Source organism: Corythoichthys intestinalis, chromosome 13 (genome assembly GCF_030265065.1).
Source record: "Corythoichthys intestinalis isolate RoL2023-P3 chromosome 13, ASM3026506v1, whole genome shotgun sequence".
In the NCBI taxonomy this organism is placed as follows: domain Eukaryota; kingdom Metazoa; phylum Chordata; class Actinopteri; order Syngnathiformes; family Syngnathidae; genus Corythoichthys; species Corythoichthys intestinalis.
In genome coordinates, this window is record NC_080407.1 from 3976227 (window position 1) to 3991063 (window position 14837).

Below are 14837 nucleotides of genomic sequence, written 5' to 3' on the forward strand. Positions count from 1 at the left end.
GCTGACATTTAAAACGTCCAGACTTTGACGCACAGTGTACAGCTCAGCTCACCCCATTCGAAGCGGCTATCGGATGTGACGTCAATAGCCCACGGCGTTTGGGTTTAACTGGTGGATGTTTGAGTATAAACACTAAGAAGTGCCGGGAATAGTTACATAAGAACACACTAATAATTAATCAGTTTAGAGCGTTGTTGATAATAAAAAGTTGTTTTTAAACATTCATAACCGTATTTCATTGCTGAAAACGCGTGGTTGAGGTTTTAAACATGAAAGTTTCGGTAAATTAGCCAAGACTGGGTGCGTAGCTTTAAACCTGTGTACGCTGTGATATGAATCGAGCGCTTCTTTTGGACTTTGCTTCCCGTCATGCACCGAGCGAACGTTTCCACCAAGTGGGCGGGGGTTTATACAGAGGCGTTGCCGCATACTGTCCTCAGTCATTGAGATTAAGTACAGCAGATTGTCAAACGTCCATCACATTTGCCTTTGCTTCTTGCTCATACCAGCTACTTTGCTTACGTCGATACCACGAATCAAAACAAAAACATGGCCAACTACATTCACGTACCAGAAGAGGCTCCGGCCGTGCCGAAAATAGACGTGACAGTAGAGGAGAGAGACTACAGGACCGGTGCGTTGAAGCTGGTCAAGGAGCTGAGACCGAACTGGAAACCATCAGAGGTCAAAATGAAGGTGGGAGTTTATTATTATTATTTTTTTTAGTCTAAGTGTCACAAAACCGTATTCTAGTTCTCGAAAGTGCATTCAAGAAGGCTGAACGACAACTTCCTTGTTTAAAAATGGCCACCGTGGAAGTAGAATGTACCACAGATATATAAAAATAGCATTTATCGTGAAGTATTAGTGGTTTATTTACAGTCGTGTTGCTGGTATTTTTCCTTTCGCTGTTTGCATCTGCGTCATTTCCAAGTCACGACCTAAAGCTTCGCCAGCTTTCTTTGGACAGATCGAGTCACTTTATTAGGTACACCTAAACACCTTGCATGTATTTCCCAGCATTCCTTGATGTGGAAATTAATCCCACTGCACGAAAACTGGATAAATATACAAATGATGCTCCCTTGTTGAAGGGCAGCTAACTCCTATTGATGTGTTTTGCATTGTATGAATCGAATTCTCTGCTATTGCAACAAATAATTGTCTATCCAACTCGAGATGGAGGCTGACCTGCATTTTTACACTGCCACTCAGCCATTGAGTTATGGTGTGCAGGGGTAGGGGTGTCAACACAGCCAGGATGAAGTCAGTCACGCGCCTGACCCTCTTCCCCATCTTCCTCAATGAAAGAAACAAACGGGGAACTCAGCAAAATGCCAGTCAATGTGTCCACATGAAAATAAAATTCCTGTCATTCCCAGTCGGTGCCTCACAGAGATAACAATTAGCGGCTGGTATGTTGACACCCCTGCACAACACAGCTAGAACAAAATGCTCCCAGCCTTCAAAACAGACTGGCTTGATCCCAACATACTTCCTCAAGTTATGTAACAGCGCAAAAAAAAAATGCAGACATATGTTCCAAATCATTTCCCCATTCTTGCTTCTCCAGTTTTTCACAGACGGTATCACCAACAAACTGCTGGGCTGCTACGTGGGCGCGGCCATGCAGGACGTGGTCCTCGTTCGCATCTACGGGAATAAAACCGAGCTTCTGATCGACCGCGAGAATGAGGTGAAGAGTTTCCGAGTGCTTCACGCGCACCGCTGTGCCCCGCGTCTCTACTGTACCTTCAACAACGGCCTGTGCTACGAGTTTCTGCAAGGAACCGCTCTTGAACCGGAGCACATCCGAAGCCAGCCTGTTTTCAGGTATACCCTTAAGCAATAGAATGACTGTAAACAAATTTTCCAATCTAAAAAAAACACACTTTAAAATAAGGGCATGAATAATAAACCACCGTATAACCCGTGAACACTGTAAACACTGCTAGCTGCGCTCCAGTTAGTTTGGCATTCATGAAATCCCATTGTCTACTTCACCAGGCTCATTGCCAGACAGCTCGCCAAGTATCACGCCATTCACGCTCACAATGGCTGGGTGCCCCAGTCGGACTTATGGCTGAAGATGGGCAAGTACTTCTCCCTCATCCCAAAGTACTTCACGGACCCCGAGAAGAATGCGAGGTGAGTACTAAAATAGAGATGTCCCGATCGATCGGCATTCCAATCGATCGGGTCCGATCACGTCATTTTCAAAGTATCGGAATCGGCAAAAAAATATCGGCCATGCCTTTTTTTTAATATATATATATATATTTTTAATTAAATAGTTTTCTAATTGTATTTAACGTTACAGACATAATATGTTGCACTCATCCAGAGTCTTTAGTTTAGGCTTAAGGTAGGGTTATCAAATTTATCCCGATAACGGCGGTAATTAATTAAAAAAAAAAAGTATCACGTTAAAATATTTAACGCAATTAATGCATGCACTGCACGACCCACTCACGCATCTGTAATGGCGCCGTTTTACCTATATAGAGACATAAAAGGCAGCGTAAAATGAGTAGAGTGAATTTTGGCAGCCTTACAATCCCTCTCCCTACGATTAGATAGAAATATCATGGGAAGCAATGTGGGGAAGCAAGGTAGCAATTGATCTTTTTCTTAACACCTTATGTTATTTCCCAACGCAGAGAAGATATATCAATTGGTAGCACTACGCACCGTCATGGTTCCACTTCCCATCATGCATTTGGGCATGGCTACAGTATCATTTACTGAAAGCTCAACAAATACACTAGATAGCAATATTTACTCACAATATACAAAGTTACAAGTCTTTCTATCCGTGGATCCCTCTGACGGAAAGAATGTTAATAATGTAAATGCCATTTTGAGGATTTATTGTCATAATAAACAAATACAGTACTTATGTACTGTATGTTGAATGTATGTATTCGTCCGAGTTTTATTTTTTTCTTAATGCTTTGCCAAAATGTATATGATGGGGAAAAATTATCGGGAAAGATTGGAATTCAATCGGGAGCAAAAAAAAAAAAGCAATCGGATCGGGAAATATCGGGATCGGCAGATACTCAAACTAAAACGATCGGGATCGGATCGGGAGCAAAAAAACATGATCGGAACAACCCTATACGAAAATGTTCAACCGAAATGTATAATTTTGCCATTGGCTCTCTCTTATCTGCACGTGAAGTGACGATCCTGGCCTTCCAAGTGAGTCTCAAAAACATCCGCAAGGGCGAAATCACTTTCCTGATAAAAGCGCTCGCACATGTGCAAACTATAACTGCGATAATCCTTCTGACTTGACTTTCCTGATAAAGAAAAATGCAGATTAGGTTAGGTCACAGCCTTGCTTTGTCATAAATTCCATTTAAAATGTTCATTATTAGGGCGAATAGTCATAGTCTTTATTGCGTATTAGTTGAAGAACAATAGAATTCCTTCGCTAAAAAAATGCTCACTTTGGCTACCCTATTTTTAGCGACATGCCGGTAGCTGAATGAGGGTTTAAATGCACTTTGGCATTGGCAAAGAATTTGACTGCCAATAACAACTCGTCTGTGTTATTACCCAAGATAAATCTAAAACAAACAATGGCTGAGCTTTCACCCAAGCTAACCTTTGCGTTGATTTAGGTAGCCCATACTGTCTTGTGTTATTCCATCTCCAGGTTGAACACGGAAGTGCCCAGCCCGCGTTGCCTCCGAGAAGAACTGGTGTGGCTCCAGCAGAGCTTATCAGTGTTGGGCTCCCCGGTGGTGCTGTGCCACAACGACCTACTGTGCAAAAACATCATCTACAACAAGCAGGATGGTGAGTAAAACCTTTCGTGGCGCGTCTGGCAATTGTTGTGTGGCTGATTTGTGGTGTGGCGAGTGCTTCGCTGAGGTAGGACGGCGTCAACTGCATCTCAACTTCTTCACCTGGGACATTTCACTCATTGCTGCATGTTTGTAATGGGCTGCGGGGAGAGTAAAGGCAGTTTGGATAACACCGAATCAGAAAAACAGTATCAGTATCAGCCATTGTAGACAGTAGGTTCGTTTAACTCTGAGTTGAAATTAGCTAAACTCATTGTCTGAATAATATACAGTTGGGCAAATAAGTATTTAGTCAACCACCAATTGTGCAAGTTGTCCTACTTGAAAAGATTAGAGAGGCCTGTAATCGTCAACATGGGTAAACCTCAACCATGAGAGACAGAATGTGGAAAAAAAAAAAAAAAATCACAATGTTTGATTTTTAAAGAATTAGAGTGGAAAATAGGTATTTTGTCACCTTCTAACAAGCAAGATTTCTGGCTGTCAAAGAGGTCTAACTTCTTCTAACGAGGCTCCACTCGTTACCTGTATTAATGGCACCTGTTTTAACCCATTATCGGTATAAAAGACACCTGTCCACAACCTCAGTCAGTCACGCGCCAAACTCCACTGTGGCCAAGACCAAAGAGCTGCCGAAGGACACCAGAGACAAAATTGTACACCTGCATTAGGCTGAGAAGACTGAATCTGCAAGAGATAAAACCCTTGGTGTAAAGAAATCAACAGTGGGAGCAATTATTAGAAAATGGAATACATACAAGACCACTGATAATATCCCTCGATCTGGGGCTCCATGCAAGATCTCACCCCGTGGCGTCAAAATGATAACAAGAACGGTGAGCAAAAATCCCAGAACCACACGGGGGGGACCTAGTGAATGACCTACAGAGAGCTGGGACCACAGTAACAAAGGCTACTATCAGTAACACAATGCGCCGCCAGGGACTCAAATCCTGCACTGCCAGACGTGTCCCCCTGCTGAAGAAAGTACATGTCCTGGCCCGTCTCCGGTTCGCTAGAGAGAATTTGGATGATCCAGAAGAGGACTGGGAGAATGTGTTATGGTTAGATGAAACCAAAATAGAACTTTTTGGGAGAAACACAGGTTCTAATGTTTGGAGGAGAAAGAATACTGAATTGCATCCGAAGAACACCCTAACCACTGTGAAGCATGGGGGTGGAAACCTCGTGCTTTGTGGCTGTTTTTCTGCAAAGGGACCAGGACGACTGATCTGTGTAATGGAAAGAATGAATGGGGCCAAGTATCGAGGAATTTTGAGTGGTAATCTCCTTCCATCAGCAAGGGCATTGAAGATGAGACGTGGCTGGGTCTTTCAGCATGACAATGATCCCAAACAGGAGTGGCTTCGTAGGAAGCATTTCAAGGTCCTGGAGTGGCCTAGCCAGTCTCCAGATCTCAACCCCATAGAAAATCTGCGGAGGGAGTTGAAAGTCCGTGTTGCCCAACGACAGCCCAAAAACATCACTGCTCTAGAGGAGATCTGCATGGAGGAATGGGCCAAAATACCAGCAACAGTGTGTGAAAAGCTTGTGAAGAGTTACAGAAAACGTTTGGCCTCCGTTATTGGCAACAAAGGGTACATAACAAAGTATTGATGAACTTTTGTTATTGACCAAATACTTATTATCCACCATGATTTGCAAATAAATTCTTTAAAAATCAAACAATGTGATTTTCTGGGTTTTTCTTCCACATTCTGTCTCTCATGGTTGAGGTTTACCCATGTTGACAATCACAGGCCTCTCTAATATTTTCAAGTCTGAGAACTTGCACAATTAGTGGTTAACTAAATACTTATTTGCCCCACTGTAGACTGTTTCATTGATGCGACAGTAAATTAAAAATAAAGTGTGCTAAATACTACTTTTGAAAAAATAGTAACCAATCCCCAGCCCTAGTTTTCCAGCTGTTAAACAATAAAAATTCTTCTACGTCAGTCATGTTACTTACTGTAAATTTCTGTAATTGTCAGCTATAATTTTTTTGAATTCAGTCACATACTTAGTACATACTGAGTATGGTATTTTCCGCACTATAAGGCGCACCTTCAATGAATGGCCCATTTAAAAACTTTTTTTCATATGTAAGGCGCATAGAATAGACACTACAGGCTGGGGTTACATTATGCATCCATTAGATGGAGTTGCTGTGAGACCTGTTTGCTTTTGAGGAAATGTAAGGCTTTTAGTTGTGCCTTATAGTGCGGAAAATACGGTAATTGCTGTGAAAAAACAAAACAAATGCACAGGATACATTCTTAGAAGTGAACGTCAGGTTAACTTTGGGGACAGCCGAGTGAGAAATAGGGTGTGTAATAATGGCGGGGTGCATCCGAGCTGTCAGCCCCCCTCGTCCCGAGGGGCGGGGCCATTCTCACAGCTCCTTGTGTCTAGCCTCTCTCCCATAGGAGGAACAGCCGAGGCGGCGGCTGCCCCCGGGGAGCCAATGGAGAGCGGCAAACTTCGCTTGTGTAGGAAGTCATGGCAGCCATGGCACCTTCCAATGCTGTCCCTCCCTCACTTTTATTACTAGGCCTCTTGCCAAGCGGGTGATGCCACCTTTTTTCTTTCACCTGGTTTTCTCCTATTAATAGCCACATTATACCAAGCTGAAACACGCTTCCGCAAAACATGTTTTAGAGTTAAACTGCACAATCCACGGCTTTGTCCGTTAAACAAGGAGTCATTGTTTCAGCAAAAACACGGTATCCTGTGTCACTCGGATTAGGCCGACGCCCACTCCGTTGCACATTTGCGGAATCGTGTTTCAAGCTCGGTTGAGATGGATGTTTTTGTCTCTTTTTGTTGCTTATGGAGAAATTGCGTTTCACCTCAGAAGATGACATCATTCGGAGGAGCGGCAAAAGGTGTCACACCATTGGGTTGGCAGCCGACCAATGAGACGGGAGCATTGGAGGGCTGTGTTTTGCGAAAAAATGTTAGGTCACGTCGGGAATAGGGGGTGGACTTTGAATATCATGCGGGGAGGCAACAAGGCAAATTTGTCAGTGAGCCAGTGAGCATGTGTGAAAGATGTTTGCCCCAACCTTTTCATCTGCTGCACAGGGGGGGCTATAGCCACTGCCTGGAGGTGTTCAGTTGTGTCCCGCTAGGACCCACACTCCACCTGGTAACCCACCTCAAAGTGTCTTTCTCTGTAGTCCAGCATCACCTCAAACAAAAGAAAACTTAAAACAAAAAAATGATTGTTTCATCCCTAATCCTGTTTATTTGGTTTCCCTTCCAAATTCTTATTCTGTCACAACTGGGCATGTCAAGCAAGGGTTTGTATTTTGAGATAGATCTTCTCATGATACAAGTGCAAAGTACGGACAAATGGCTAATGTTGCATGCCTCTAGTTACGCCGTTATGTAACCGCGCTTGGCTTTTTTTGCTCACTTTGCTAATATTTCACCTGGAAGTGCTTTTTTTATGTGTCGTATCCTCTACTTTTATGACGGCCAACCTACCCCGCTTTCACGTTCTGGTCAAACAAGTCTTGGCTTACGTCCCTCGCCACGTTCCTTTATAACTCTCTACGCTGACTCTGCGTTTTTTTTTTCAGAGAGAGTATTATCGCAGCTGTCACTTGCAAGCTGATAACTCAGTTTCAGACGACCATTTTTTCTGTTAACTACATTAACGCAAAAGCTTCTCAAAATGCAAACTCTTTCTTGAACCCCCATATTTTATTATTATTTTTTTCCTGGCGCGTCCAGTTGGACAGAAAAAGCCAATCAACAGTCTCACATTCTGAGTTAGCAAAGGGCCAAAAAAACGCATTAGCATGATTTTGCATGATTTCCCATGTCTCTGTGTAAACAACACCGCTTCTCCTTCCAGGAAATGTCAAGTTCATTGACTACGAGTACGCTGGGTACAATTACCAGGCCTTCGACATTGGCAATCATTTCAATGAGTTTGCCGGTAAGTATAAAATAGAATAGATTTTAGTCAGTATTAAAGAGCATACTACATGAGAAAAAAAAGTCTTAAATAGCATTATTATGTGAATTAGAATCATATTTTGAGACGATTCGACTATATACAACAATTTAGCAAAGCGCAGATGACGAGAAATTAGTCTTTTAATCTGCTGGTTAGCCACGCCTACCATTATAGGGCTCTAGCGTCCCCAACAGGTGGATGACGTTAGCGGGAGACTGGGCTCATCGGTTTTACCATTCAGCCCATTGAGGGGGAATTATTCAGAACGAGGAAAACGCGACGAAGAGAGCCGCAAAATGTCATTGTTTCAGTCTCTCTACTCCAATATTTTTACAGGATATTCTTTTTATCCAAGTATTTTTCCCCAATAGCTAAATAAATGGCTTGAGAAGGACCAGTCAGCCCGTCGAGGGAGAACTATTCACAACGAGGAAAACGCGACGAAGAGAGCTGCAAAATGTCATTGTTTCTGTCTCTTTACTTCAATATTTTTACAGGATATTCTTTTTATCCAAGTATTTTCCCCAACTGCTAAATAAATGGCATGGTCATGACAAATAACAGTCTTGTGCTAAATGGAATATGAAATAATAAAAATGCACTTATTCAGGACGACATGGCAAAATTACTCCATAATGGTCAAAACTGTCGACTTCACCTTTACTGTCGCACCTCCCGAACCATATTTTATGACACTTAAATCGGACATATGTCATTTCCCTTCCCCGGCTTCGGAGAATGTAAACAAACCAAGAGGCGTGACAGCTAGCCGACATGCTAACCCGAACCGAGTGATGTTTCAAAGTCTTCGAAGCGGAAAGTCACACATAACTAGCCCGGATTATTTGACATGACGACTGGGTTGTCGATTGTCTGTGCGGATCGGCAAACCGCCCGGCGGAGAGCAATTTACAGTTCGTTCCCCGGAGGAGGGCGGCTGCAGTTGTTGTGCAGCTAACCTGCAGCTAATGTGCACGAGGAGAGCTTTTTATATGCCTGTCAATGATCAAACATAAGTAGTCCTTTATTTAAAGAAAGTTTGTAGTGTTTACTTTGTAATCGCTGTATTAATATTTGACATAATACAAAACAAGATGTTTACTCACTTCCTCGTAAGTCCAATAGTCCCACAGTAGTAGGGCTTGGCCAATATCCATGGTGAATGGGAACCTTTTGAAACTCCAAAAAGGCGCACACGCCTCTCCCTCATAAAGCAAGATTTTTCTGCAGCCGTTTGGCTGGCGTGATGCGAAAAATAAACGTATTAATCCGCAAAATCAGATGAATCCTTTGTCCTTCTCATACAACAGTACGGCTGTATAGTGAAGAGGACTCCTTCTACCGAACACGTCACAGCGCCCTCTTTCTCAGCTCGAGACTGTTGCCGGAAGTCACTCATTTTCATGGCGCGGGATTAAAAAAAAACTAAATAAATATAGCGATCGCTTCCACACACATCCAAGCGGTCCATATCATTCAGGAGCATAAAATACCGCGTGTATTATGAAATAAATATGCTTTTTCATGTCTCATGCACTTTAAGGTAAGTTAATTAATGTTCATTTCTCTTCAGGTTTGAACGAAGTGGATTATAGCCACTACCCCTCGCGGCCTTTCCAACTGGAGTGGCTGCATTCGTACCTGGAAGCCTACAAGGAGCACAAAGGCCACAGCAACAAGGTGACCGAAAGGGAAGTGGAAACCCTTTACGTGCAAGTCAACCGGTTTGCTCTGGTGAGTGCTTTTACAGCCACAAGCCATTACGATTATAAGTACTCTGTTAATGATGTCCAAAAAAATGGTGTTTGTTCCTGTTGCTATGGTGTCTGATTCATGCAAAGAAACAAAAGGGAACTGTTTTAAGATCTTTTTTTTTTTTTTTTACTTGCAGGCATCACATTTCTTCTGGGCTCTCTGGGCTCTGATCCAAGCCAAATTCTCCACCATTGACTTTGACTTCCTGGAGTAAGTTTGCACTAATTCCTCTGAATTTAATGTTCATTTGCCCGTTGCAGTCGAGCACCGTCAATGGAAGCTAATGAGTTAAATGTGATGAAAGGGTTAATCCTTTTTCTCCCCTCTTCCTAGATACGCAGTTCTGCGCTTCAACCAGTACTTCAAGATGAAACCCGAGGTCGCCGTGTTGAGCCTACCAGAATAAGCCCCACCCCGTCCCCGACCCCGCTCCCACTTCTTCCTCATACTCTTCCTCAGTGCCTCTCTCACGACAAGTATAGAGCGCCCTCCGTGGGCAGACGCCGGGAAGACTTTTTTTACGTGCGACGCGGGTGAGTTCGGTTCAAATGGAGGTGGCAGACGCACTCAACAACCCGCTCGAATGTGAAGCGTTGCATGTTCATTTGTATCTGGGTAAAAGAGGGGAGCACTAATAGTTACACCTGGAGACTCCCATGGAAACCCCCCCCTCGAGAGGCGATGCACTTTGTGTGTCACCTGGAAGCGCGAGTCAAAACATACTGAACGGCTTTTGTTTTGACGTCCTTGTTTTCAGGCCAGCATGCCATGTGCTCCGCCTCCCTAGAGTTGTGTGTGCGTCTTTTTAAGCGTGGAAAGTCAGGGTCAAAACAATGGTCGGGAGGAGATCCAAACAAAAGGGCCGTTTCAGCATTCCGTATTCATCAAGCTGCTCGGGTGTCGCTCGGAATGAGACCAAAGTTTGACTTGTAGCAAATGTTTAAATGTGGACAGAGAAAAGTAGGGGCAAATTTCTTAGGAGGTCAAAACAACTGATGTAAGGACCAACAGATAAATGATTTAATGGAGGCCATTGTGATTTGATGTAAGAAAAATCAACCACTTTTAACAAGAAAAGTGTATTTTTAATCATTGTTTTAAATTTTGCAATAATACAGAGCTTCCTGAGCAAGTGATTTAAATGCAACCGTGAATAGAATTCTCTCTGCTCATTTTCCACAGCTGACAAAATAGATGAAGTGTTGTTTCGCCAGTGTGCTCTTATTTTCTACTTGATAAGGTTTGGAAATAAGGTCCATCGTTCGTGCCAGTTATTATTGGGGGAGCAGACTTGAAGTCACAAATCCATGCAAGAGAGCTTTTGAAATGTGAAAAGGGGACTGTTTACATCTAGTAACTGTAACAAACATCATCTCCAAAGCAAGATTTTTAGTTGTGTGATTTTTTTTTTTTTTTTTTCTATGTTCTCTCTGGTCATTATTGTATATTGTTTATAATGTACAGTAATGTTATATCTTTGCTCTTTTTTTTTAAAGGTCATATTGTAAGTGAATAGACGTGCAACACTATTTGAACATACTGTAAACAAACCTAGAAAAATAAAGTATTTACTCTTATATTCTTTTTGCTTCTTGATTCACTGAAAGCAATGCAGGAAATTTAACTGCAATGACACATTTTCTCCGCAAGACGGCAGCATCCACCAGCGTTTGAGGGAGGCAAATATAATTCTACGCTCGCAAGTGCACCTGATGATTCCTGTGGCATTTGATTACTAATCGCGTTGTGTACATCACCTCAAAAAAGCCTGACTAGTCTACCTTATTTTTCAGTTCTACGGGGAGAAGGTAACTCATCGCTTCAATTTTAAAAGTTGTTAATATTTCTAGCGGTAATCGAGTGTTTTTACTCAAACCAATGCAACACCATATTCAAATCAAATCAGAAAAATAATCAAGTCTTCTTCGCTAGTTAGCATAGCTGCAAGTGTATGTAGCATGCTAATTTGAGTAACAAACTACCACGGCAAAGTGAGATGTTAACACACTGATGGACAAAAAAAGATTGCAAGAAGTACGTCATATTCGTTTCATAATGGACTTAAAATGATTAATTTCATGCATTATTAACTCAATCCATGCCACTGACAATGATATACAGAGAGTACTGGCTGTGAATGTGCAAGAAATATTCAAGACATTTCACATGATGGCTTTACAAATCTTGCCGACTACTAAACACAACTTAAACTGTATGATGTTTACGAAGCGACCTTTGGACATCAAACAATCAGGTGTATTTTTGGGAGGACAGGAACTACAAAATGTCCCTAAACTTAAGTACCTTGGAATGACACTTGATTCCACACTGTCTTTTAAGATCCACATTAGAAGAATGTGTAATTCAGTGAAACTCAACCTGAACAATTTTAAACAAATTTGACCTTTCATAACATTTGGGGCTGCTAGAATGTTTCTGCATTCAATGATTTGCTCACACATTGAATATTGCATTTCATGTTGGCAACTGGCAGGTGTTAATACATGCAATTCTATAGGATCACTCTCTAAAAAATAGTTAAAGGTCTTTGCCAGAAAACTAATGTCATTCCCTGTTTGTAATATTTTAGGGCTGTCATAATTATCGCGTTAACGGGCGGTGATTGATTAGAAAAAAAAAAATTAATCACGTTAAAATATTTGACGCAATTAACGCGCATGCCCTGCTCAAACAGATTAAATGACAGCACAGTGTCATGTCCACTTGTTACTTGTGTTTTTTGTCTCCCTCTGCTGGCGCTTTGGTGCGACTGATTTTATGGGTTTAAGCACCATGAGCATTGTGTAATTATTCACATCAACAATGGCGAGCTACTAGTTTATTTTTTGACTGAAAATTTTACAAATTTTATTAAAACGAAAACATTAAGAGGGGTTTTAATAGAAAATTTCTATAACTTGTACTAACATTTATCTTTTAAGAACTACAAGATCGCTTTAACAGAATGTTAATGTTAATGCCATCTTGTTGATTTATTGTTATAATAAACAAACAGTACTAATGTACAGTATGTTTAATGTATATATCCGTTTTGTGTCTTATATTTCCATTCCAACAATAATTTACTGAAAAATATGGCATATTTTATAGGTGGTTTGAATTGCGTTTAATTACGATTAATTAATTTTTAAGCTGTAATTAACTCGATTAAAATTTTTAATCGTTTGACAGCCCTGTAATATTTATCAATAGTACGATTTATTGAGCCTTGAGAATTTAAAAAATGCTTGTCTGATGTACAAGGTACATTGACTTCTCCAATGTTGGACTTAAAAAATAAATACAAAAGATAAAAAGGGGCTCACAGTGGTCTAAGGACCAGGGCCGCCTCTGGAGGGGACTCTGAGGTACCACTCATAAAAACAACCTTTGGTCAAAAATCTATCTCTGTAAAGGCCAGTAAGATCATTTCAAGCAGTGGTTGAAAGTAAACCAGTCCTGTAACTTTTAACGTCTTAGCAATTTATTGTTCTGTCCTGGTTTATTGTAATCTCTTGTTCTCTCTTATGTCTTCCTACGTCTTTCTGTTCCATTACCTGCCTATGGACCGCGGATGTAAATTAGCATTTTTGCTATAATCCGGCATGTCTTTTAAATGTGTCTAATAATGTGCACTCACTGTCCCTATCAAATAAATAATGCTCATCTTACCTCGCCCAGTCAAAATGAATTGGACGTCTAGTGCCACCAATGGCAGCTAATTAAGTTAATATTAGTGCTGCAACGATTAATCGATTAACTCGAGTATTCGATTAGAAAAAAATATGAAATTTTGTTGCTTCGAGTGTTCGTTTAATTAAAGTGGCGTTGTAATGGTTATTTTGAAAGTGTTTGCATTTAGTTTTATTGATTAGGGTGGATACACTGCCCTCTGGTCTGCCTCTTTTCACATGGCTGAATCCAACTGCTCCCTGTTAAGGCCAACGTAAGCTGTTTTTCTTTGAGATGTTTTTTAATGCATTCATAATTTAGTTTATTGGTATATTTAGCCGTTTTTTTGTGGGAATATGTGTCAAAGATTTGTAGTGCTGCAACGATTATTCGATTAACTCGAGTATTCGATTAGGAAAAAAAATATTCGAATTAAATTTTATTGCTTCGAGTATTCGTTTAATTAAAGTGGCATTGTATTGGTTTGTTTTGAAAGTGTTTGCATTTAGTTTTATTGATTAGGGTGGATACACTGCCCTCTGGTCTGCCTCATTTCACATGGCTGAATCTAACTGCTCCCTGTTAAGACCAATGTAAGCTAAGTTTTTGTTTGAGCTAATGTTTTTTTTAATGCATTCATAATTTATTTTATAGGTATATTTAGCTGATTTGTGGGCTTACGTGTCTAAACCATTTGTTAAGAGCATTGTAAAAAAAAAAAAAAAAAAAAAAGTTGGAATTTTATAGCATTTAAGCTAGTGGACTTTTGCTATGTAAGTTAGCCAATTGTTCTTTTGTTGTACATAGATCCTCATTTTTATTTTATTTTTTTAATACCGTTTGAGGCTCAGCTCAGGTATTTAAATTTTTCATGTTCCTTATCCGATTACTCGATTATTCGAACTTAACTAGTTCATCGATTAATCGACTACTAAAATAATCGATAGCTGCAGCCATAAACATTTGTTAAGAGCATTGGTAAAAACTTTTGCATTTTATAGCATTTAAGCTAGAGTTAGCCAATTGTTCTTTTGTTGTACATAGATCCTCATTAAAAAAAAAAAAAACCGTTTGAGGCTCAGCTCAGGTATTTTAATTTTTCATGTTCCTTATCCGATTACTCGATTATTCGAACTAACTAGTCCATCGATTAATCGACTACTAAAATATTCGATAGCTGCAACCCTAGTTATTATAATTTAATTACGTTTTCTCACGTTAACTGTTTTTGTAGGTTAAAAGAAGAGCTGCAAAAGCAACCACGTACATTGGTACAATAGATGCACATTATAAAGTATAATAAAGAAAATTATATCATGCCATCCTCGGAGTGAAATTAAAGCCTAATCAGAAATGCAACAATGTAAGACCTACTTTTTGTCTTCTTCAAGTGAACACTCTTATATATTCAGACAATTATAGCGCTGCCTTGCCAGCTCGCTGACAATAATTCAATTATCTCCCTCCTCCACTCATCCGCACAAATAACACAGACATTAATTAACAACACAATCCAATATCTTTTCACCCTGACTTCATCTCAAGAAAGAAAAAAAACAACAACTCATTCCTGAACTCATTGTACAATACTTGACTTTGTTATATTAAACTGGATGGTGTGTATA

The 14837-nt window shown here is 40.6% G+C and overlaps 1 protein-coding gene across 1 annotated transcript; it reads left to right on the forward strand.

The window, feature by feature from the left end:
* Positions 1 to 384: 384 nt before the first annotated feature.
* Positions 385 to 11117, forward strand: etnk1 (ethanolamine kinase 1). Its single transcript, XM_057855969.1, has 8 exons — positions 385 to 696; positions 1574 to 1833; positions 2008 to 2148; positions 3665 to 3807; positions 7681 to 7764; positions 9359 to 9519; positions 9677 to 9750; positions 9874 to 11117. The coding sequence occupies exons 1-8, from the start codon at positions 550 to 552 to the stop codon at positions 9944 to 9946; spliced, it is 1083 nt and encodes a 360-aa protein (XP_057711952.1). The 5' UTR covers positions 385 to 549; the 3' UTR covers positions 9947 to 11117.
* Positions 11118 to 14837: the final 3720 nt, after the last annotated feature.